At 41.3% G+C, this 25,211-nt stretch overlaps 1 protein-coding gene across 3 annotated transcripts in view; it reads right to left on the bottom strand.

Annotated features, from left to right (window-relative positions):
• exoc2 (exocyst complex component 2) overlaps nt 1-25,211 on the bottom strand; it is a 253,466-nt gene that overhangs the window by 14,012 nt on the left and 214,243 nt on the right. For all 3 annotated transcript variants that reach the window (XM_033016375.1, XM_033016377.1, XM_033016381.1), the window contains 2 exons: nt 5,100-5,155; nt 2,910-3,032 (listed from right to left, as the gene is read on the bottom strand). In XM_033016375.1, coding sequence (XP_032872266.1) covers nt 2,910-3,032; nt 5,100-5,155 — 179 coding nt within the window. The remainder of the gene's footprint in view (nt 1-2,909; nt 3,033-5,099; nt 5,156-25,211) is intronic.

Here is a 25,211-nt window from a genome sequence, read left to right as displayed (position 1 = left end):
CCTCAATCGAGATCAATAAAAATAAAATTCAGGACATTGCAAGATCCTGGAGTTGCAAGTTTTTTTTTTAAACTTCATAAAAGTTTTCAAGATTAGAAATTGTATCCATATTAGATCTTAGACGGTTAGTCAAACTGTAATTGATAACTGCAAATATGATCAGATAATGACACATTCTGTAATCAGGGTTAGATATCAAAGGCAAAGACATCTCAATTGGTCCCATTTCACAGGTGTATTTATTTCTAAATTGTTGCTGCATATGCAGCTCAGTCTGCAAGTCTCCAGATCATAGCTGCACCTGACTTACAAACCCAAGCTAGAAGGTGAATATTGGCTGAAAATTCACAGCACCACCAATCGGATATCCGGTATTTATGACATAATTTCATATCCATGACTGACTCTGATGGGATACCATTACACTGTTGATGAATACATGCATAAAACATTCATCTTTAAGTGCCATTGCAGCATTCAGTACATACTTAAGGATGGGAGAAATCATAAACTATACAGTAGTTTCCAGATTTCTGATGAGGAAAGCTTTTAGGGGTATTCGATATTTGGCATTCAAGGTCTGGCATGAAGATTCTGCTCATAACTATTAAAAAAAAATCTATTTCAAACTCATTTCAAGCCTTGCAGAAACAAGTGATTTCAACTTTGCTGCTATTTGTGCTGGATTAAGTTATTTTGCAGAGCGACTGTCACTTTCAGTTTCCCACCCAAAACATGACCAGATGTGACCTGATAAGTCTCATTCATAGTAATTTCTGTCATCAACTGCTTTATGTTAAAACCACTGTCAGATTAATCCGTTGCTTTCTGCTGACTTCTACAGGGGATAAAAGTTACAGATTTTATTACATTGCCTAGAAAGGTTTGAGCAAATGTTACCAAGGACATTGGTGTGACTCTTGTGCACGTTCTACTAGACATTTTCATCCATTGAGATACCAGACTTGGTTTAATATCTTGGTATAAGAAATCATCCAAAAGATAGCACTGCCGTCAAAGCACCCCTTGTTCAGAACAGTATAAAAGTGACAACACCGTTAAGCACTGAAGAATGTAACCACTAAACCAATGTTAATACCAAGAAAATGGGACCATTAAAGAGAAAATACACAAAGTGCTGGAGTAACTCAGTGGGTCAAGCAGCATCTCTGGAGGACATGAATAGGCAACGCTCCAGGTCAGGACGATCACGACCAGAAATGTTGTCTATCTTGAGTCAAAAGAGGGGCTCTGACCCAAAACATTGTCTGAAGAAGCGTCTGACCTGAAACATAAACTGTCCATGTCCTCCAGGGATGCTGCCTGACCCGCTGAGTTACTCCACATTTTATTGCGTTTTTTGCTCGAGACACAGAATCTGCAGCCCCTTGTGTCTAATTAAAGGGAAAAATGGCACAATGTCCTGAATTGAAGCAGGACTTTCCTTAGTTACGTAGACATTGTGGAAGGAAAGAAGATGATGTTGCCCTTTAATCAACAAATCAGGAGATTTTGTCACCAGTAGCCCATTGGGTTGAAGATATCACCATCTGAGAGAAGGGGAAGCAGGTAGTTTGTTAAATTCTGGACTATTCATTGATATAACTGAGGAAATGGGTTGGCCATCAGAATCCAGGCTTTGTTACTGAACTCAGTTTAAAAAAAATTCTGATATGAAGGAAGAAAATCCAGGCTATAGCAAACTGCTTTAGTGATTATAAATTAATTACACTGGTCAAAGAACTGGATTGAATAGAAAAATTACATAAAGGACCATACAAATGCACTATTACCACAGGTGTCATAAAGTTTGAGCTGATGAGCTGGTCTATGTACAAGTGCACTGAATGTTAGCTGCATCAATGCATTTGACAACATCTCATGCCATGCATTAATGCACAGACCAAAACTCTGGTTTCATATTGGATTATCCACGCAGATTTGATGGATTGTGTGGGGATGTGTTTAACATTTCACAATTTTAAATGTTTGAATTTTGTGCACTGAAAAGGAAAGAAAACCACCCCAAGTCTTCAAAACAGCAATGTAATTTTGCAAGTGGACTTAGAACAGAGAACCCCTGGAGTGGAGCTTCGACCGCCGGCCCTGCGGTCTGCGGTGCTTCTGGCTGCGGCGCTTCTGGCTGCGGCGCTTCTGGCTGCGGCACGGCGGGGACTTTAAATCTTCGACCACCGGTCTGTGGCCTAAAGCCACAGGTCTCCGGTGGGGAAGAGCCGACTCTGGACTTACCTGGACTTTTACCTGCCTGCACATCTGGACGCTGAGGAGGGTTGAGGTCCCGACCACGGGGGAAAATGGAGGAGGACTGGCCAATTTTTGTGCCTTCCATCACAGTGATGAATGCTGTGGTGGATGTTTGTGTTAAATGTTTAATGTGTATTGTGTGTTCTTTATCATTGTACCGCTGCTGGCAAATTCATTTCACTTGCACTTTATGTGCAATGTGAAGAATAAAACCGTATTGTATTGTATTGTATTGAGAACAGTACAGTACAGGAATGGGCTCCGTTAAACTTCCCCCGTCTCACCTTACAGTTATGTCCACTAATGTTGGACATTTCCACCTTGGGAAAAAGGTTCTATCTACCCCATCTATGCCTCTCATTACTTTGTATACTTCTATCAAGTCTTCCCTCAACCTCCAATCATCTCTTAATGAATTATTATTTTAGAGATGTATCACATTCATTTTACTCACCTATTGACATTGTTTTAATGAAGGACTGGAGGAACAAATGACACACCAACTTAGCCATAATGAAACAGCTCCCACATTATGAAATGTTTATAGCTTAATTATTACAATTAAATAGCCATTCTGAATCAGTGATTATATTTTTCATCTTATGCACATGGCTAAAGGAAAAGTACGTTTAAAGAGACAATACCTGCAATGCTCCATTTTTACTAAAAGATGATACACACTGCATCAGTCGGCTCATTTCTTCAGCAACCGCCTCTATAATATGTGAAAGAACTCTTGGAACAAGGTCCTTAGAAATTGTAAACACCTGTAAGTTCACAAAATAGATTGTGTTAAAAAAAGATACAGTGGTATCTCATGTAATCACACAATCAATCACAATAATACTTTATTAGCCAAGTATGTTTTGCAACAAACGAGGAATTTCATTTGCCAAGGCAGTCATACAAATGAAAAGCAACGGAACACACAAAATACATTTTGACATAAACATCCACCACAGTGACTCCTCCACATTCCTCACTGTGATGGAAGGTGAAAAAAAGAACGTTTCATAAAATGCAAGCAGAATTAGGACATTCGGCCCATTGTCATAGAGTGATACAGTGTGGAAACAGGCCCTGCGGCCCAACTCGCCCAACAATGTCCCAGCTACCCAAGTCCCACTTGCATGCGTTTGGTCCATAACCCTCCAACCCTTTCGATGTACCAGTCCAACTGTTTCTTAAACAATGGGATAGACCCAGCCTCAACTACCTCCTCTGGCAGCTTGTTCCATACACCCACCACCCTCTGTGTGAAAAAGTTACCCTTCAGATTCCTATTAAATCTTTTCTATCTAGTCTACTCCACCATTCAATCATGGTTATCTACCTCCACCTCATAACCAGGTTTTCCTGCGTTCTCCCCATAATCCCTGACACCTGTACTAATCAAGAATCGATCTATGCCTTAAAAATATCCATTGACCGCCTCCACAGCCTTCTGTGGCAAAGAATTCCACAGATTCATCACCCTCTGACTAAAGAAATTCCTTCTCATCTCCTTCCTAAAGGAACGTCCTTTAATTCTGAGGCTATGATCTCTAGTCCTCGATCCTCGAGTGGTAATATCCTCTACACGTCCACAATATCTCATGGTCTCATGTTTCAATGAGACCATCTCTCCATTTCTATGACGTGTGAAGTCTGAGATGATAAATCTTGGCAGCAAGGACAAGAGGCAACAATATAGGACATAAGTAGCAGGACACGTCAACACAGCAATTAGTACAATATATCAGATTCTAAATTTCATAGAAGCATAGAATACCATAAGACACCATAAGCCATTTGGCCTATCGAGTCTAATTCACCATTCAATTATGACTGATCTATTTTCCCCTCTAAACCCTATTCACCTGCCTTCCCCTCACAACCTTTGACACTATTATTAATGGAGGACTTATCAATCTCCGCTTTAAAATCACCCAATGTTGTGGCATCCACAGCCATCTGTGGCAATGTATTCCACAGATTCACCACCCTCTGGCTGAAGAATTTCCTCTTCATCTCCATTCTAAATGTACACCCTTTTATTCTGAGGTTGTGCCCTCTGGTTCCCGACTCTCCCATTACTGGAAACATCCGTTTCACGTCCACTAAATATAAAAGTGGGAAGGTTAGATTGAATTTATATGAAACATTGGTTTTCGCACAAATGGAATGTCGTGTTATGTTCTGACATTAAACTTTGGAAGAATTTAAAAATGTCTGAGACACAGAAACATTTCAATGGTTCCGGGGAAGAGGGGTTTTAGTAAATGGGGAAATTGGAGTTGTTTTCTTTGAGAATTAGAGGAGAACTGGCTAGAGGTGCACAAGATCCAGATACATTTAGACAAGTCAATACAGAAAAGTTAATCCCATTAACATATTATTCAATGTTCAGGGAGTCACAGATTTAAAGCAAGGGGTTAAAGATACAGGCCAGGAGAGGAAATGTTTTTATAATTGCAGAATAGTGGTGATCCAGAACTTCTAGCCTAAAAGGGTAATACAAACATAATCAAGGAGAGTTTTCAAAATTTAAATTTAGTACTGCTCAACAATGTGAAAGAACTGATGCAAGTAAACTCTGACCACAGAAATCCATCAGATGCTTCTTGGTTCCTGCCACTGAGGTGATATTACTTTGATACAGTCAGTATTCGTAATAAAACTCTTCAAATATTGCATGTTTCCAAATAGTTCAAGTTTCTGAAGTAGAGCTAACATTACACTGCTTTACAAGACATTTTGGAACTTGCTATCACAAAGATATGAAATACGTAGACCTGAAATTAAAATGCAAATTGTAACTATGTTTTAATTGTACCTTAGTTTTAAGATCTTACCTCTGCATGCACAGCTATAATATTAACCAAGGCTTCTTTTAAGTAAGTTCTGACACCTAGAAAAATGGATTGAAACAATGTTTAATAAAATACCATGTCAATCATACTTGATTAAACTATTTGATAAACCTATGTATTGAACCAAATGGAAAAAGAAAAGTTAATTCAAGGTGTGGAATTGCTTGTAACAGAGTTATGAGGACACAACATGTTCTCTTATTCTGGGCTCAAGGACTTGAGGTAAATCATTTCCATCCAGGCAATTTGCAATGCCATTTTTTTTACCCCTCAGCAAACTACCAAAATACACTGACGTTTTGTCTCGGCAAAGATGTTCCATATTAACCCATAAAACAAAAATACAAAACAATGGCCCTTATTGTTTTGACCAAGAACAGAGGAGTATTTTTTTTGGAAGCACAAGAACTAGAGAATGGCAAAAGATCAGGTACTATCTTGTTCACCTATCTTCCTGGTAACTACATGATACAATCAACCATAATAGAATTCCTATCTAATGATAGTATTCAATCCAATCATATCAATCTCCATCAATTAGTCCACAAGTGACAGAAATTACATGACAGAAAACACAGTGATGGAGAGACATTTCCTTCATTGATATAATTTACTATATTTTGTTTAAAAATGGAAATCACTGTTAATGTGAACATTTTTCTCGCTGTTTCTGACCTCAATATATATTTTCTCAATATTTCCTCTGAAGGAAACAAACAGAACTTAGGAAACCTGCTAACAGTTACCTTTCATGTCGTCAAACCATCAACACTATAAAACAAGTGATAATTTCTGAAGCAATCCTTTCTTGAATAATGCCTAAAATTATGCTGACAATTTCCTTGGTTGCATCTATCATACAATGTGGCTAGCATAAGAGTTGCGGCAGCTGATTAATAGAATTACTGGGACTTAAAAGTTTAAAACGATTGTATAAACACTGTATTCCTGGTGCCAGGATCCAGGATGTCACGGACAGAGTGCAGAAAATCCTCAAGGGCGAAGGTGAACATCCGGAAGTGGTAGTGCATGTCGGCACAAACGATGTCGGAAAGAAGGGGATGAATATTCTGCAGCGTGACTTTAGAGAGCTCGGAAAAATGCTGAAAAGCAGGACCTCCAGGGTTGTTATCTCCGGTTTGCTTCCAGTTCCTCGTGCTGGCGAGAGCAGGAACAGGGAGATACGGGACCTGAACGTGTGGCTGAGGAACTGGTGCACGGGGCAGGGATTTAGATTCTTAGATCACTGGGATCTGTTTTGGGGTAAGGGGGAACTGTACAAAAGGGACGGATTGCATCTTAACAGGTGTGGGACCAGCATTCTGGCAGGCAGGTTTGCCACTGCTACACGGGTGGTTTTAAACTGAATAAGGGGGGTGGGGTGTCGAATGGGCTAGTGGAGGATGGAGTTAAAGGGAAAGGGTTTCTTAAATGTGTGAGCGTAGAGACAGAGGGGTGTAAAATGAGGGTAGAAGCAATAGGTAGCAAGGTGAAAAGTAAAAGTGGCAGGCCGGAAAATCCAGGGCAAAAATCAAAAAGGGCCACTTTTCAACAAAATTGTAAAAAGGGTAAGAGTGTTGTAAAAACAAGCCTGAAGGCTTTGTGTCTCAATGCAAGGAGCATTCATAATAAGGTGGATGAGTTGAATGTGCAGATAGCTATTAATGACTATGATATAGTTGGGATCACGGAGACATGGCTCCAGGGTGACCAAGGCTGGGAGCTGAACATCCAGGGATATTCAATATTCAGGAGAGATAGAGAGAAAGGAAAAGGAGGTGGGGTAGCGTTGCTGATTAGAGAGGAGATTAACGCAATGGAAAGGAAGGACATTAGTTTGCAGGATGTGGAATCGGTATGGGTAGAGCTGCGAAACACTAAGGGGCAGAAAACGCTGGTGGGTGTTGTGTACAGGCCACCTAACAGCAGTAGTGAAGTTGGAGATGGTATCAAACAGGAAATTAGAAATGCGTGCGACAAAGGCAAAACCGTTATAATGGGTGACTTCAATCTACATATAGATTGGGTGAATCAAATTGGCAGGGGTGCTGAGGAAGAGGATTTTTTGGAATGTATGCGGGATAGTTATCTAAATCAACATGTAGAGGAACCAACGAGAGAGCAGGCTATTTTAGACTGGGTATTGAGTAATGAGGAAGGGTTAGTTAGCAGTCTTGTTGTACGTGCCCCCTTGGGCAAGAGTGACCATAATATGGTTGAGTTCTTCATTAGGATGGAGAGTGACATTGTTAATTCAGAAACAATGGTTCTGAACTTAAAGAAAGGTAACTTTGAGGGTATGAGACGTGAATTGGCCAAGATTGACTGGCAATTAATTCTAAAAGGGTTGACGGTGGATATGCAATGGAAGTCATTTAAAGACTGCATGGATGAACTACAAAAATTGTTCATCCCAGTTTGGCAAAAGAATAAATCAGGGAAGGTAGTGCATCCGTGGATAACAAGGGAAATCAGGGATAGTATCAAAGCGAAGGATGATGCGTACAAATTAGCCAGAAAAAGCAGCATACCGGAGGACTGGGAGAAATTCAGAGACCAGCAGAGGAGGACAAAGGGCTTAATTAGGAAAGGAAAAATAGATTATGAAAGAAAACTGGCAGGGAACATAAAAACTGACTGCAAAAGTTTTTATAGATATGTGAAAAGAAAGAGATTAGTTAAAACAAATGTAGGTCCCTTGCAGTCAGAAACAGGTGAGTTGATCATGGGGAACAAGGATATGGCGGACCAATTGAATAACTACTTTGGTTCCGTCTTCACTAAGGAAGACATAAATAATCTGCCGGAAATAGCAGGGGACCGCGGGTCAAAGGAGTTGGAGGAATTGAGTGAAATCCAGGTTAGCCGGGAAGTGGTGTTGGGTAAATTAAATGGATTAAAGGCCGATAAATCCCCAGGGCCAGATAGGCTGCATCCCAGAGTACTTAAGGAAGTAGCTCCAGAAATAGTGGATGCATTAGTAATAATCTTTCAAAACTCTTTAGATTCTGGAGTAGTTCCTGAGGATTGGCGGGTAGCAAACGTAACCCCACTTTTTAAGAAGGGAGGGAGAGAGAAAACGGGGAATTACAGACCAGTTAGTCTAACATCGGTAGTGGGGAAACTGCTAGAGTCAGTTATTAAAGATGGGATAGCAGCACATTTGGAAAGTGGTGAAATCATTGGACAAAGTCAGCATGGATTTACAAAAGGTAAATCATGTTTGACGAATCTTATAGAATTTTTCGAGGATGTAACTAGTAGCGTGGATAGGGGAGAACCAGTGGATGTGGTGTATCTGGACTTCCAGAAGGCTTTCGACAAGGTCCCACATAAGAGATTAGTTTACACAACTTAAAGCACACGGCATTGGGGGTTCAGTATTGATGTGGATAGAGGACTGGCTGGCAAACAGGAAGCAAAGAGTAAGAGTAAACGGGTCCTTTTCACAATGGCAGGCAGTGACTAGTGGGGTACCGCAAGGCTCAGTGCTGGGACCCCAGCTATTTACAATATATATTAATGATCTGGATGAGGGAATTGAAGGCAATATCTCCAAGTTTGCGGATGACACTAAGCGGGGGGGCAGTGTTAGCTGTGAGGAGGATGCTAGGAGACTGCAAGGTGACTTGGATAGGCTGGGTGAGTGGGCAAATGTTAGGCAGATGCAGTATAATGTGGATAAATGTGAGGTTATCCATTTTGGTGGCAAAAACAGGAAAGCAGACTATTATCTAAATGGTGGCCGACTAGGAAAAGGGGAGATGCAGCGAGACCTGGGTGTCATGGTACACCAGTCATTGAAAGTGGGCATGCAGGTGCAGCAGGCAGTGAAGAAAGCGAATGGTATGTTAGCTTTCATAGCAAAAGGATTTGAGTATAGGAGCAGGGAGGTTCTACTGCAGTTGTACAGGGTCTTGGTGAGACCACACCTGGAGTATTGCGTACAGTTTTGGTCTCCAAATCTGAGGAAGGACATTATTGCCATAGAGGGAGTGCAGAGAAGGTTCACCAGACTGATTCCTGGGATGTCAGGACTGTCTTATGAAGAAAGACTGGATAGACTTGGTTTATACTCTCTAGAATTTAGGAGATTGAGAGGGGAGCTTATAGAAACTTACAAAATTCTTAAGGAGTTGGACAGGCTAGATGCAGGAAGATTGCTCCCGATGTTGGGGAAGTCCAGGACAAGGGGTCACAGCTTAAGGATAAGGGGGAAATCCTTTAAAACCGAGATGAGAAGAACTTTTTTCACACAGAGAGTGGTGAATCTCTGGAACTCCCTGCCACAGAGGGTAGTCGAGGCCAGTTCATTGGCTATATTTAAGAGGGAGTTAGATGTGGCCCTTGTGGCTAAGGGGATCAGAGGGTATGGAGAGAAGGCAGGTACGGGATACTGAGTTGGATGATCAGCCATGATCATATTGAATGGTGGTGCAGGCTCGAAGGGCCGAATGGCCTACTCCTGTACCTAATTTCTATGTTTCTATGTATCCAATTACAAAATACGAGGCATGAAAAAGTAGGTAATGGCACATTCATTTCAAGATAAAAGTGCAAGAAAGAATATGATAAGTTCATAAATTCATGTTATAGAAGCAGAATTAAGCCATATGGTGCATCGTCTAGTCTGCCATTCAATCATGGCTGATCTATCTTTCCCTCTCAACCCATTCTCCTGCCTTCTCCCCATAACCCTTGACAGCCCTACAAATCAAGAATCTATCTATCTTTGCCTTAAAAATATCCATTGACTTGGCCTCCACAACCTTCTGTGGCAATGAATTCCACAGATTCACCACCCTCGAACCAAAGAAATTCCTCCTCATCCCTTCCTAAAGGAATGTCCTTTTATTCTGAGCAATACGGCAAGTTTCAATGAGGTTCCCCCTTATCCTTCTAAACTCCAGAGGCCCAACGCCATCAAACGTTCATCATATGTTAACCCACTCATTCCTGGGATCATGTTCATAAACCTCCTCTGGACCCTCTCCAGCACCAGGACATTCTTCCTCAGATATGGGGCCCAAAATTACTCAATACTCCAAATACGGTCCGACCAGTGCCTATTAAAGCCCCAGCATTACATCCCTGTTTTTATATTCTAGTCCTCTCGAAATAAATGATGGCATTGCGTTTGACTTCCTTACTACCGTTTCGACTTACAAATTATCTTTTTGGGAATCTTGCACCAGCACTCGCAAGCCCCTTTGCACCTCCAATGTTTGAATTCTTTTCCCATTTAGAAAATAGTCTACGCCTTTATTCCTGCTATCAAAATGCATAAATCTACACTTTGCATTGCTGTATTCCATCTGCCACTTTTCTGCCCACTCTCCCAACCTGTCCAAGTCCTTCTGCAGAGTCCCTGCTGTCTCTGCACTACCTGCTCCTCCACCTATCTTCTATCATCTGCAAACTTGACCACAAAGCCTTCAATCCACTCATCCAAATCATTAGCATACAACGTGAAGAGTAGTGGCCCAAGCACTGACCTCTGCAGAACACCGTTAGTCATTGGCAACCAACCAGAAAATGCCCCCTTTATTGCCCCTCTTTGCCTTCTGCCACCCAACCAACCTGCTATCCATGTTAGTATCTTCCCTTTGTTTTTCAGAAGCGACATAGTAAAACACAGTAATTTCTTGCTTCATGTTCAACTTTTAAGATTGGCTCTTCGGTGGGCAACGACCAAAGGAATAGGTGTTTCTCCCTCGATGTCAGCAAGACAAAGGAGATTGTGATTGACTTCAGGAAACGAAGAGCTACACATACACTGACAGTGCTCAAGTAGAGATGGTTGAACGCTTCTCGGAGTAAATATCACCAGCAATTTGTCCTGGACTACCCATATCGAAGAATGCCCAAGAAAGCACACCAATGCCTCTACCTCCTTAGAAGGCTTAAGAAGTTCAGCATGTCCCCAACAACTCTCACCACCTTCTCCAGATGCACCATAGAAAGCATTTTATCTGGATGCATCACGGCATGGTTTTGGAACAGCTCCATCCAAGACCGCAATAAATTACAGACCTGTGGACGCAGCCTAGTCCATTAGGCAAACCAACCTCCCTTTCATCGATACCATTTACGCTTCACGCTGCCACGGCAAGGCCAGCAGCATAATCAAGGTCCGGTCTCACCCCGGTAACTCCCTCTTCACCTCTCTACCATCAGGCAAGAGGTAGAGAAGTTTGAAAATGCAGATTCAGGGACCGTTTCAACCCAACAGTTATCAGGCAACTGAACCGTCGTCCTCTCACCAACTTGAGCACAGTCCTGACCTCCCATCTGTCCTATTGGAGACCTTCGAACTATCTTTAATCACTTTACTGGACTTTATCTTGCACTAAACGTTACACCATATTCTCTGTACAGTGCAGATGTACACAGATATAGGATAAAGGGAATCCTAACTAGTCACTACTTGATAAAGTCGCTTTCGCTATTTCATTTTGAAGAATTCAAAACTGCCCACCTCTTTAGTAATTTTGTTCTTCAGCAATTCATTGATCAAATGTCATGATTACGAACACAAACGAGTGAAAGATGCAGTATAGAAATGGTTCCATAGGCCCATGTTCATGCTGATCATTAACCCATTTACCTTAACCCCATTAAAAAAATTCATGCCACATTCTCATCAACTGCAGCCAGAATCTACCACTGATCAACACACTTGGGTCAATTCAGTGGTCAATTAATCTACCCACCCACAATAGACAATAGGTGCAGGAGCAGGTCAATTGGCCCTTCGAGCCAGCACCGCCAGCCACTGTGATCATGGCTGATCATCCACAATCAGTATCCCGTTCCTGCTTTCTCCCCATATCCCTTGACTCCGCTATCTTTAAGAGCTCTATCTAACTGTCTCTTGAAAGCATCCAGAAAATTGGCCTCCACTGCCTTCGGAGGCAGAGAACTCCACAGATTCACAACTGTCTGGATGAAAAGGTTTTCCTCATCTCCGTTCTAAATGGCCTACCCCTTCTTTTTAAACTGTGGCCCCTGGTTCAGTCCTCCAACATTGGGAACATGTTTCCTGCCTCCAGCGTGTCCAATCCCTTAACAATCTTATATGTTTCAATAAGATCCCCTCTCATCCTTCTAAATTCCAGTGTATACAAGCCCAGTCACTCCATTCTCTCAACATATGCCAGTCCCGTCATCCCGAGAATTAATCTCGTGAACCTACGCTGCACTCCTTCAATTGTAAGAATGTCCATCCTCAAATTTGGAGACCAAAACTTTAGAATGTGGGCAGACACCCATGCAGCCACAAAGAGAACATGCAAACGCCACACGGACATCACCAGAGGTCTATATTGAAGTTTGTTCTCTGTGTACATTCAGAATTATTGGGAACAACTGCTGTAACTCTGATTTCAACATAGAGGCAAACCAAGGCTTCCTTTTTGTGACAATGGAATGGAAGGGCTCTGAAATAGTGCAAAAACAATAGGATTGCAAAATTACGGCAAGTAATGTTTAATGTCAGCATACTGTTCCAAACCATTTTGGTATTCAACACCATGATCAAGTTTAGGATCCTGTTTATTCAGGTTACCCACAAATAAATACCATTCAATATAAATAATATGTAGCATCTGTAATGAGCTGAGTCATACAACGTCAGGGTACAACACATGTTTATTAGTTCACTCACAGCATTCTTCTGCAAGGTGTTACAGTAAACTAGCAGCTACACAGACTAATTACTTCAGCAGGCTTCTGATAATATAAACCACGTAGTAGGCGGAGCTTCTACTAACAAGCACTACAATTGGTTAGTAAGAAATAACCAATCTACATCTTTCCTTGTAGAAACAAAATAAAGCATTGATACATGGTGGTTAAATAATACAGTAGCCGAAACGCTAATAACGCATGTGGGGAAGTATGGCTGATTACACAAGATCTCCATATTTAAGGGGTGGCCTGCGTGCGTGCGTCCGGCGTGCGGTATAAATCGCATCTCCTCCTTTCACCAGTGAAGCGACCGGGGAAGTGACTGGGGTCGGCACCTGAGACCCGAGGAAGTGGCAAAATAGGCGAGCTGGGCGCTGAATGCCGTGGAGAGACCACGGGGGACACAGTCTGTTGAGCAGTCGGCCCAACAGTAGGAGGGTATATAAAATGTGTGACCTTTGGATACGGAGCAGCAGGACGTGGTTCCTTCACAGGAAGGAGATGTTGACGGTTGCATCTGTAAATACCCCCGCCTGCGCTTACCGGGGCTGTGGATGTGACTCCCTCGGTCATAGCCCTTGTTGGTCTGGAGACGAACAACCTGTTCACTGGAGAGAGGTTTAAGTGGCTTGCTGGACTTGTCAAAAGATTGTTTTTGTGCATCGCGCTTCAATTGTAGTTGTTTCTGGACCGCGGGAGGTGAATGGACCTGTGGCAGCAACAGCTGCTGTGGTACGGGCAGGGCAGCACGGGTTTGGCGAGACATCAGTCGTTGGGCTGGAGAACCCTGTATGGGATCGTGGTCAATGTTCCTCAAGTTGAGCAAGTCCTGATAGATGTCAGATTTGGCAAGATAAGAACGCTCCATTAGTTGTTTTGCGCTTCGGACAGCCCATTCGGTGAGTCTGTTGGATTGTGGAAACTCAGGGCTGCTGGTGATATGTCGAACGTCCCATCGTTGAGCCAAGTTTCTGAAGAGCTGACTGGTGAACTGACTGCCGTTGTCGAATAGGAGGCGTGCAGGGGAACCGTGCATGGAGAAATGGCATCGCAACTTCTGGATGACTGCTTCAGATGTGATGGTTTGGAGTAGGTTTCAAACCAACCCGAATATGAGTCGACGAGAACCAGATAGTGTTTCCCATGCCATTCGAATATGTCAGTGGCTACCGTGGACAGTCACAGTCACCTGAGGTCATCCAGCTGCTGCTCCAGTTCCCGAACATGTTCATTCAGGAGCTGCACCTGGACACAATTTCTGCAGGTGTCGTTGTCAGAAGCACCAGCAGTGTCCCTGACCTCCCACATCCTGCAGAAAACACACTGTACCAACTTGCCTGCCATTTTGTTCAGTGGACAAAAAAATCACAAATTTCGAATCAAGTGTAGTCCTCATCAATATCGACCATTCGAATATGGTACATATGAATTTCTTCTCATCTGTAATTATGAATCTCTGGAATACTATCCTGAAGGGATATTCAGACAAGATACTTGAAGGCATTTAAAGAGGAACTCCACATTTTATTTGAAATATTGCGTAATCTAGGACCATTGTGAAATCTCTTCAGATGTGATAGTTTGGAGTAGGTTTCAAACCAACCCGAATACGAGTCGACGAGAACCAGATAGTGCATAAATCTCATTGCACTGACGTGAAAAGACAATAAAAGATAAAAGATATATTATGAGATGAGACCTGGCGTAGATCAGCTGAGATCATATGGAATGGTTTGATGGGACAAGTGGCCTATTCCTCTTCCTAATTTATTTTCATTTGATGTATGTTTTACCACATTTATGTTTGCTTTATTTAATCACTTGTATGACTATAGGACCAGCGCAAGGGTGACTGCCAAGATCAGCACAATCCGGCCAATAATGGTTTGGAATGTCCTGGGAGCAGCTCGCCATATGCCTCACTGCTAAACATGTTTTTGCCATGCCCTAGCAGAAATTTGGCTCAGGGGCCCTAAGTGGAGTCATAGAGCCATACATATGGAAACAAGCTCTTTGGCCCAACTTGTCCATTCGATCAAAATGCCCCCATTTAAGCTAGTCTCATTTGCCCACATTTGGCCATATCCTTCTTAACCTCTTTGGTGACACTCGGACTATCCATGATCGGACTTTGCTGGCTTTACCTTGCACTAACCTTTATTCCATTATCTTGTATCTATACACAGTAAATTGTTTAATTGCAATCATGTATTGTCTTTCTGCTGACTGGCTAGCATGCAACAAAAAGCTTTTCACTGTAGCTCGGTACACATGACAATAAACTACACTTTCCTATCCATATACCTGTTCAAGTGTATTTTAAATGCTGTTATAATACCTTCCTTAACTATTTCCTCTGGCAGCTTGTTCCATATATCCATCACCCTCAGAAAGGATAGAGGTAAAATCCAAAAGGTGTTCGTTCTCAGAATTACTTTGGCATCTTTGTATATGAATGACTGAAAGTTTACCTGCAGGTACAGCAAGCGTTTAGAAAGGAAAATGAAATGTTGACCTTTATTACAGAAAGAAGGATTTGAGTACTAGAGACATCTTGCTCCAATTTTATACTGCTTTGGTGTGATTGTAGCCAGTATGTTATTTCCAGGGTGTGGTCTCCTTACCCAAGGTGGTTATATTTGTGATAAAAGAAGCTCAATAATGGATCATCAGAATAATTCATGGATAGTTTGTTTTCTTATGGGAAGAGAAGCAAACTTGGCTGATATTCTCCAAAGTTTAGAAGAATTATGTGATCTAATTTGAATATATGTTTTTTTTAAAGGCTGTCAAGCGTAGATATTTCATCTTCCTGAGAAGGCTAAAACCAGGGAATCTGATCTCAAAATGAGGATTTGGCCATTCTGGACAGAGCTGAGAAGAAATGTTGTTCCCCAAAATTGGTACAAATCTTTGGCATTCTCGACCAATGAAGGCAGCTAAGCATATCCTACACAGAGTATGATGGCGTGTTGGATATGAAGGGGATCAAGGAATATAAGATGCATGCAGGAAAATGATATTGAGGTAAAAGTTTTCCCATGGGTTTACTGAATTACAGAACAGGTATAAAGGGTTGAATGGTCTCTTTGACTATTTCATATCTGCTAAAGAAATTGATATATTCTTTATTCAGTTCCCAACTGAGATGTCAGATGAGACATCTGATTCTTGTCCTTTACCAATAAAAAACAAAATTAACCACAAAATGATTTATAATACATCTATTTTGATTCTGCCCGAGTCTCTGCTCAAGCAAAGGAGTATCCAATTGACGTAATAATCCACAGAAATCAGACTTTCCAATATGAGAGATCATGAGTGTACAGAGAGCCTTGAGTAACTAAAATGTTCTCTTTTTTCATGTTTTGAAACTACATTAGGTGCTTTTCTTTAAAAAAAATAAGGAACAGTGAAGAGATAATGTGTGCACATCCAAAGAGCACTAAGATCATCTGTCGCTTGAAATTTTGCCCACTTCCTTTCCACCACCACTGACTACATTAAGCTAGTTTTTGTATAGTTACATACTACAATGCCGTATTAGTCACTTTTCTTGCACATGTATCAAAGAAGGAATATTGATAGGGACTCAAAGAAAGAAGAGAAAAATGTTGAACACGACACTGGAAAGAAATCTAAGTGACTTGTTGAATTGCGGTACAGAGTTCTGAAGTGGCTGTTATGCACTGACAAGGGCTGTCTCTCCACAGAAGCTATTTACTTCCGCAGAGAGCTTGGGAAAATCCTGCATTCTGTGACTTCTAAAGACTGACAGAAACTCACAAAAAAGAGCAGATCATGATAGGAAGATATTTAAGCAAACGACCACGAAGCATTACAAGAATCACCTAAAAATATATGGTGGATAACTTTACATAAAAAATTCAAATACATATATCACCCTTGTCTTAGCTGCTGTGAAAGTCCTTGATAGACATTGTTGCATGACATTTTACTTTGTCTGCTTCAGACAAAGTGTCCCCACCCACACAACAAAAGCGCCACTATCTTTGGTATCACATGTGTAGTGAACCCATCAAGCCACTGACTGGAAATTCCTTGTGGACATACTAATGATCATTGTACACACCAATGACCCAATGGAAAATCAGAGTTAGTCTGAAGGCTGCCCCTAAACACTACATTTACAGGAACAAGGGGTCATAAGCCTCCACATCATCTAGTAACCCACAATCTCACAACATATGAAATGCAAAGTGTCATGTTTATACAATCAACACACATAATTCACACAAAGCAATGAAGGGAATTTTAAGCAAGAGATATAAATGCAACATTGACAGCAAAAAAGGTCACTAGAGTAGGTTGATTACAGGAACTTCAAATCTAAGATGCATAATCCAGCATGATACATAATTGGTCAGCGAAACAAAGTCATATGCTTGATTAAAAGTGCTGAAAGAACTCTAGATCAGGCAGCATCTCTGGAGTGCATGGCTAATGAGCCTTTAATGTTTCGGAAAGAACTGCAGATGCTGGTTTAAAAATACACCGAAGATAGGCATAAAATGCTGAAGTAACTCAGCGTGACAGGCAGCATCTCTGGAGAGAAGGAATGGGTGACGTTTTGAGTCTATCTTTGGTGCCTTTAATGTTGTTGGCTCCAAAGAAATACTGAAAAGGCTGCAAAGAAGAATAGACAATAGGTGCAGGAGAAGGTCATTCGGCCCTTCGAGCCAGCACCGCCATTCAATGTGATCATGGCTGATCATCCCCAATCAGTACCCCGTTCCTGCCTTCTCCCCATATCCCCTGACTCCGCTATTTTTAAGAGCCCTATCTAGCTCTCTCTTGAAAGCATCCAGAGAACCTGCCTCCACCGCCCTCTGGGCAGAGAATTCCACAGACTCACAACTCTCTGTGAGAAAAAGTGTTTCCTCGTCTCCTTCTAAATGGCTTACTCCTTATTCTTAAACTGTGGCCCCTGGTTCTGGATTGCAGCGGGATTGTGATCAACTGGTAAATGAGCCAGGGAATGGCAAATTGAATTCAGGTTATTGCGAGGTGCAACATTTTGGGAAATCAAACCAGGGAAGTTAACTGCAGGGGCCTGGAGAGCGTTGAAGATGAGGGATCCAGGAATACAAAACATAGTTCCCTGAAAGTGGCATTACATGATGGAGGAGACTTTTAGCATGCTAGCCTTCATCAGACTGGGCATTGAGTATAGAAGTTGGGATGTTATGTCAGTGAGGCCACATTGTGCCTCAGCATCTACAAACTTCTATGGACTGTGTCTTTGGTGCACTATGGACTTTGTATTTTGTCACTAGTTTTACGGCTATTAATTTATTTAATGTATCTGTGTATTGTGTTTACGGACCTGTTAAGCTGCTGCTAGGAGTTTCATTGTTTCAATGTTGGTACTTATAACAATTAAACACCCTTGCCGAGGAAGACTGTGTTCAGTTTTGGTCACCTTGCTATAGGTAATATGCCATTGGGCTGGTAAGAGAAATGATTCTTGACGATGTTGCCAAGATTTGAGGTCTTGAGCGATATGGAGAGGTGGATGGGCTAGTCCTTTTGTTCTTGGACCAAAGGAGGCTGAGGGGTGATCCTATAGAGATATATAAATCATGAGTGTATAAATGAGGTGTATAAATTATAGAGTAATGCACTTTTTACCCAGGATGCGAGAAACAAGAACAAGAATGCATAGGTTTAAGGTGAGAGGGGGAAGATTTTAATAGGAAGCAGCAGTGCAACTTCTTCTACATAGAGGGTGATGGGTATTTGGAGAGAGCTGCCAGATGAAGTGGATGACGTAGGTACAATAAAACCATTTAAAAGTCATTGGACATACGTAGAAAGGAAGGTTTTAGAGGGATATGGGTCAAACACAGGCAAATGTGACTAGTTTAGATGGGCATGCATGAGCTGGGCCAAAGGGCCTGTTGCCATGTTGTATGCTCAATGTATCTTTGCCCAATGGCTTATTGGAGAAATGCTGCAATGACCTTCCTGAATTTTACTGGATAATCACTTTTTGGAGGGTAATGACAATGGAAGATTGCTTGAAGATAAAGAAAAGAGCTGGCCATATACAATCTTCCATTTGTAAAACAAATATACTAACACCTTCCAATTTCCTTTTCATATATGCCTAAATCATATTGCTTTAAAGTACAGACATTTTAGCAATGTAGGAGAAGTGACAGATAATTTGACTATAGCAGGCTGTAATGGTAGATAATCTTCCTTAGCAATGATAATGGAAGGATAAATATAATCTAGGACAAGGGGATAAACATTGCCTTGGAATTTTTACACAGCTCTCTCATCTTTGCTTCAGTTTCAAGTCTCATCTGCCTAGATCTAGCCTTCATCCATCATAATAATTTGGAAAGTCATTTGAATTGAGTTAAGTTAAATTGAAATATACAGCATGGAAACAGGCCTTTGGGCCCACCTCATCCACGACTACCGATCATACACCTATTCACACTAGTTCTATGTCATCCCACTTTTGCATCCACTCCCTACACAATGAGGGCAATTTACAGAGGCCAATTAACCTACAAACTTGCATGTCTTTGGAAAGTGGGAGAAAACTGAGCACCCAGAGCAAACCCACGCGGGCACATGGAGAATGTGTAAGCTCCATACAGCTACCACCCGACGTCAAAATCACACCTGGATCTCTGGTGCTGTAAGGCAGCAGCTCTAATAATGTGCCACTGTGTCACTCTGCCCTTAAATTGTTAGGACAAATCATGAAAGAAATACAAAATACAATACTAAGAGAACCCCTGTGTAAGGGTTATATTTATGCTATTTGGCAGTTTCAAATGCAATTTGACAGTCCCAAGTGTAAAAGAAAACACTGTTCAGAATAAGTGATCTCTTTCTCCAATATAAATAATATAAAGGCTAATGTTATGGAATCGTGTTTATAATCAGATCTCTTTGGGAAAGAGCGCCCTCTAAAGCACACAGGGCAAACTGCAAGATGATCTTTACAGAAAAGTACTTACCTTCCACAAAATAGCAGCTGAATTTCTCAATTTAGCAGACATTGAAATGATAACTGAGGAACTGCAGCATTCGGAAAAAAATAAAACAACTATGAAACAAAAAGAATGTAAATGTTGCTCAATCTCTTAAAAATGAAAACCCAAATAAACCAGTAGTATTTTAAATATTATAAAAGTGGAACTTCAAGAAAACCTTCTTGAACACAATTTCTGAAGCTAGTTTCAAGATGAGGCAAAGAAAGGTTGGGAAAGAAATAAAAGTTAAAAATAACATATTTTACAACATTACTTCCCTCAGTGAGAAAATACAAAAACAATTCTACACCAATAAATTAAGTTTAAATATTTCACGATATTTTCACTTCAGGTTCATTACTATGTTCAGATTCAATTCAACATTTTCTGGATCCATAAGCTACCCCAAATGTTGTTAAAAAAAAACGTACCTTGCTCACCACCACCACCGCCTAATTTCTGATCCACAATCCAGACCCTAACATGTTTAGTCTGAGTGGATATCAGGGGTATCCCACTCAATTTCAACCAATATAAAAGATTTGCTTCCAATGCATCGAACATTAGCTGCTACCATAATAAGAACTACTGTACCCGCGTAGTTGCAACAGGCAGCTAAACCACATAGATTAAGCTAAATGCCTATTGTGGAGCATGCCTAGGGTCTGAAGAAGGATCTCAACATGAAACATCACCCATTCCTGCTTGTCCCACTGAGTTACTCCAGCATTTTGTGTCTTCCCTAGGATCTTCATGCCTACTGTACACTGTCTGAGTGTTAATCCTGGCCAAATTGGAGAGGCTAGGACCCTAAAATTGAGTAAAGGCTTCTGGGCTGCTAGGCCATTTGGTCAATTTAAAAGTGCTTTCTGTAGAAATGGGGACAAGCTGCAGAATGGTGCCAGTTTGTCCAGAGCCTAGATCAGAGCTGTAGGAAGAAAATGGGAACATCTGCAGACCCTGACAATTAGGTGCAAAATGGATAGAATGGATTGGATGAATGCAAACCAGACATACACATCGTACGTAATGTTGCAAAGCTTTACTTTGCTGGATGTTGATTGGATTAAATATTGAGCCTTGTCTGGTTTTCTTGCATATCAGGGCACATGTTGCGATGTTCGTTTCCTCTGAGAAACACTGTTTAAATACAATGCATTAGCCACTGTATTATTGGGTTAGGGAAATGTCTGCCATGTACGTGGTTAATCGATATCTGTTATTGAACTGTAAAGAGACCACCCCTATGTGGTTTGGTCCCTCGAGGTCCGGGTACCTATAAAAGACCGCTACTACGAGGTCCTGTGTCGGTCTTCTGGGAGAGCGCTTAGGACTGCGTGACCTTCTGGAGTGTCTCTGTTTGAGCGAGGCCAAGAGGGCTTGATCAGGCAGATACGAGGATCGAACCCACGGTGGTTAGGTACAGTAGTTGAACTGTAATTGTGTTTTGTCAAAATAAAGTTTAGATGCGCAAGTGCTTGACTCAGTGATTTATGACTGAAACTGGACTGGGGGGGAGCTTAGAACGAGGTATTTACATGAGCAGCACCAATTCTGAGCCAGAAAATGTCCTCAGGTAACTTTCTAACCCATTGTGTTCATAAGTTCATAAGTTCTCACATTGCTATTTTGCATTTTTGAAAAATTGTGCAGTTGAGTAAATAGTGCTGGCGGAACTGAGGTGGGGAATCTCCACTTAATCAACAGTTATGGGCCTGTCCTTAGACTTTTTCGGCGACTGCCGGCATAGCACGTAGCAGGTTGCCGAAAATGTTTAACATGTTGAAACATGTGGCGACCAGAACAAGGTACGACTGTTTGGGCGATTAATCACGACAATACAAGCTTCAACCCGCGACATGTCGCCGGGGTGTCGCCTGTATGGTCATGAGTAGTCTCCTCAGTCGCCCAAAGAGTCGTAGTATCTTTCTGGTCGCCGCTGGATTTTCTTTCGGTGACTTGCAACGACCTATGACGGGTGCCAGCAGTCGACGAAAAAGTTGTGTAAGTGGGACAGGCCCATAACTGCTGCAATGACCCATTACTCATCCCATTAGAGAAAGTTCTGAATGACAAAATGTCACCAGCTCATTTTCATGGCAGCAAGGGAATTTTCAGGAAAATGCACTGTTTCATCAAGGCAAACAGCAGTGACAAAAGGGCAGATAGATTGCAAAACCAATAATTTCATTTGTGGGAAGCTCATTCTTTACTTGTAGTTCTGTAAAATGCTATTAAATTACAATTAGATCAAGCAGACACAGCCTTGCTATATAGTAACTTCCTCATGGGCTTTCCAATAGCAGCCACATTCATGAAGATTCACACGTGTTTTATGGAAATCAATTATCTGTCAAAGGTGAAGTTGCTCTGGTGAATCAACACACTTCCTCAAACAGATTTCTGTGAAAAATGTGAATAAAATAGATTGGAGGCACTACATGAATTTACAGCCTGGTCATAACAATTGTCAGTGTTAAACAAATATGGTAAGTAAGTACATATTGTTTCTGGCTTGAATTTTATGTATTTGCCTAGTTTTCTATTATACAAAAAAATCTTAATGTTGATTGTAGCAACAGTTTTTTCCTATTTTTCCTGTAGTATGCATTAACTATATATATGAATTAAACATCTTCCAAAATATGAAGTTGGGAAGAGATTGACATATCCTATTTTTAAATACATAGCTGAAGTGTGTACCTTTCAAAACCGGCCAAGATAATGTAATGAAGAGTTAACTTTTTGCAGCATGGACAAGCTCAGTAAAGTGACGTACGGTATGGTGTCACTTTTGTGATGTTGGTACAACAATATAGTGGTAGTAACTATTCAGAACCATTGCTGCAGATTTAGATGGTCTAGATGTTGTGGGAAATGCACTACCTTTAACATTATTGAGGTCTTTCATCAGAGTTTGTTCCTTAATTAAAATTGGGCTGTTTTGTTTACAATCACATAACAGTCTGAAGGCAAAGTCACTGAATAGATTTAAGAGGGAACTAGATTTCTGGGATAATTGCCATGACTGTGTTGCTAGGCACAGCAGGTTCAGAGGGACGAAAGGCCTAACCACATTCTTATTTTTTTTTTTTTTAATTAAAAGGAGAATTGATGGTTTTAGAGGTTATCATGACTAGCTTAGTGTCTTTCCAGTCCTTTAATTTTCATGTTAAATCTAGACCTAGTTATCTCGCTATAACCTCCCTGTATCTAGATTGCTTAGAGCCATTAATTTTAAACCTGCACAGTAATGTAAACTCTGCATTGCAAACAGTAAATGAGCTACAGTGTATTTTAGTAATTTACCTCATATTTATTGCCCTTCTACCTGCTTTCTATTCAGAGGTAGAAAGTGATCATTTTCAGGCCAGTTATAAATTATTTGTTTGGAAATTGGCAAATAAAACACGAAGGTCTCTAACTTTATGTAACTCTCTTATTCTGTTTGTATCAGAATGAGGGAATTTCTGCTGTAACTCACTCATTCACCTGCGCTTTTGACTGAGGTTTTTCACCCTCCATAATCAGAGCCTGACCTGACAGGCACATCCCAAAGCCTAGTTATTAACAACATATCACAGACAAAGGAGAATAATTGCCTTCTAACTGACCCCTTCCTGCATATGACCAGGTCTTTTCTAAAATAGATATTCCCTTTGACCTATCTATTCCTGTCAACAACTTCAAATTATCACTTTTTGTTTCTCTATCTTAGTTCTGACAAAGGGTTACTTACCTGACTAGCTCTCTTTTTATTGCCTTACTTTCTGCCTATTCTGCTGAATGTTTAAGTCACTGGATGGATTTAAGAGAGAGTTAGATAGAGCTCTAGGGGCTAGCGGAGTCAAGGGATATGGGGAGAAGGCAGGCACGGGTTATTGATTGGGGTCGATCAGCCATGATCACAATGAATGGCGGTGCTGGCTCGAAGGGCCGAATGGCCTCCTCCAGCATCTATTTTCTATGTTTCTATGTTTCGAGAAGATTCTGTTTTTATCTAAAATATTGTTACCTCTTTAAAAAATTAATAACAGGTCAGATAACCAGAAACTACTAGCACCTACACAATTTAATATTCCAAACCAGATTATGTAAACCCCCCCAAAAATTACTTGTAACCAACCTAAAAGGTATTGTCTTCTGACACTATAAGGTGAACAGTTAGCAAGGCTGGATGAAAATAAAGTTAAGACAAAGTTAACATTTTTCCTGACAATTCACTGCTTGGGGGAGTGAAACTCTGTCTCCGCTGGTTCATTTATAAATATTCAAGGTTGACTATCATGAGCCACGTCATTAACAGGATTTTCTACAGCATTATCTATCATCTGTAAATGGCTGTATGACGAATAATTCAGAGTATGATAATGTAACTAACAATGTTATAGTGGAGAGCGCAGTTAATGCAGCAATACAATAACAACTTCCAGGTAATTTCTGCATTTGCTTGAATCAAATGCGTTTAGATGCTACACTGTTTTACCTAGACTTTGTTGCCATGATGCATCATATTTCACACTGTTTGAGGATGGTATTGGAGCCATCAAATATTTGAGTAACATTGCAAAATCCATATCTAATAATAATAATATCTTTTATTGTCATTGCACATAAGCGCAACGAGATTTGGTATGCAGCTTCCATCCGATGTCATAACATAAATAACTAATAAAATTTAGATTTAGATATCCTGGATTGTAAAAGGAACAGTAAAATAGTCAAAGCAGTTCAACAGACTAAAGTGCAGATGTGTCTGTGCGACGTGACCATCCGAGGGAGACAGTCCAGGGGGGATGGGGGGGCACTCAGCAGGGCCGGTTCAGAGCCACTATAGCTCTGGGAATGAAGCTGTTCCTGAGTCTGGAGGTTCGGGCGTAGAAGGCCTTGTAACGTCTGCCGGAGGGAAGTAGTTCGAACAGTCCATTACAAGGGTGTGAGGAGTCTTTATGGCTGCTGACGGCCTTCCTGAGGCACCGTGTGTGATAGATGCCCTCCAAGGCTGGTAGCTGTGTCCCGATAATCCACTGCGCTCTGTGGACGACGCGCTGAAGAGTTCTCCTCTCCGCCTCCGTGCAGCTGAGATACCACACAGAGATGCCATACGTTAATATGCTCTCTGTGGTGCAGCGGTAGAAGGTTGGCAGCAGCTGTTGGGGCAGACCAGTCTTTTTTAATGTCCTCAGGAAGAACAGTCGTTGCTGTGCCTTCTTGACCAGCGCAGCAGTGTTTGTGGACCATGTGAGGTCCTCTGAAATGTGAGTGCCCAGAAACTTAAAGCTGGACACTCTCTCCACACTTTCCCCGTAGATGGAGATTGGGGCACATTCTCCATTATGGGACCTCCTGAAGTCAATAATCAGCTCCTTGGTCTTGGAGGTGTTTAGTG

Source organism: Amblyraja radiata, chromosome 2 (genome assembly GCF_010909765.2).
Source record: "Amblyraja radiata isolate CabotCenter1 chromosome 2, sAmbRad1.1.pri, whole genome shotgun sequence".
In the NCBI taxonomy this organism is placed as follows: domain Eukaryota; kingdom Metazoa; phylum Chordata; class Chondrichthyes; order Rajiformes; family Rajidae; genus Amblyraja; species Amblyraja radiata.
The sequence above is the reverse complement of the archived record's forward strand: the minus strand, read 5'-3'. Positions and strand labels throughout refer to the sequence as shown.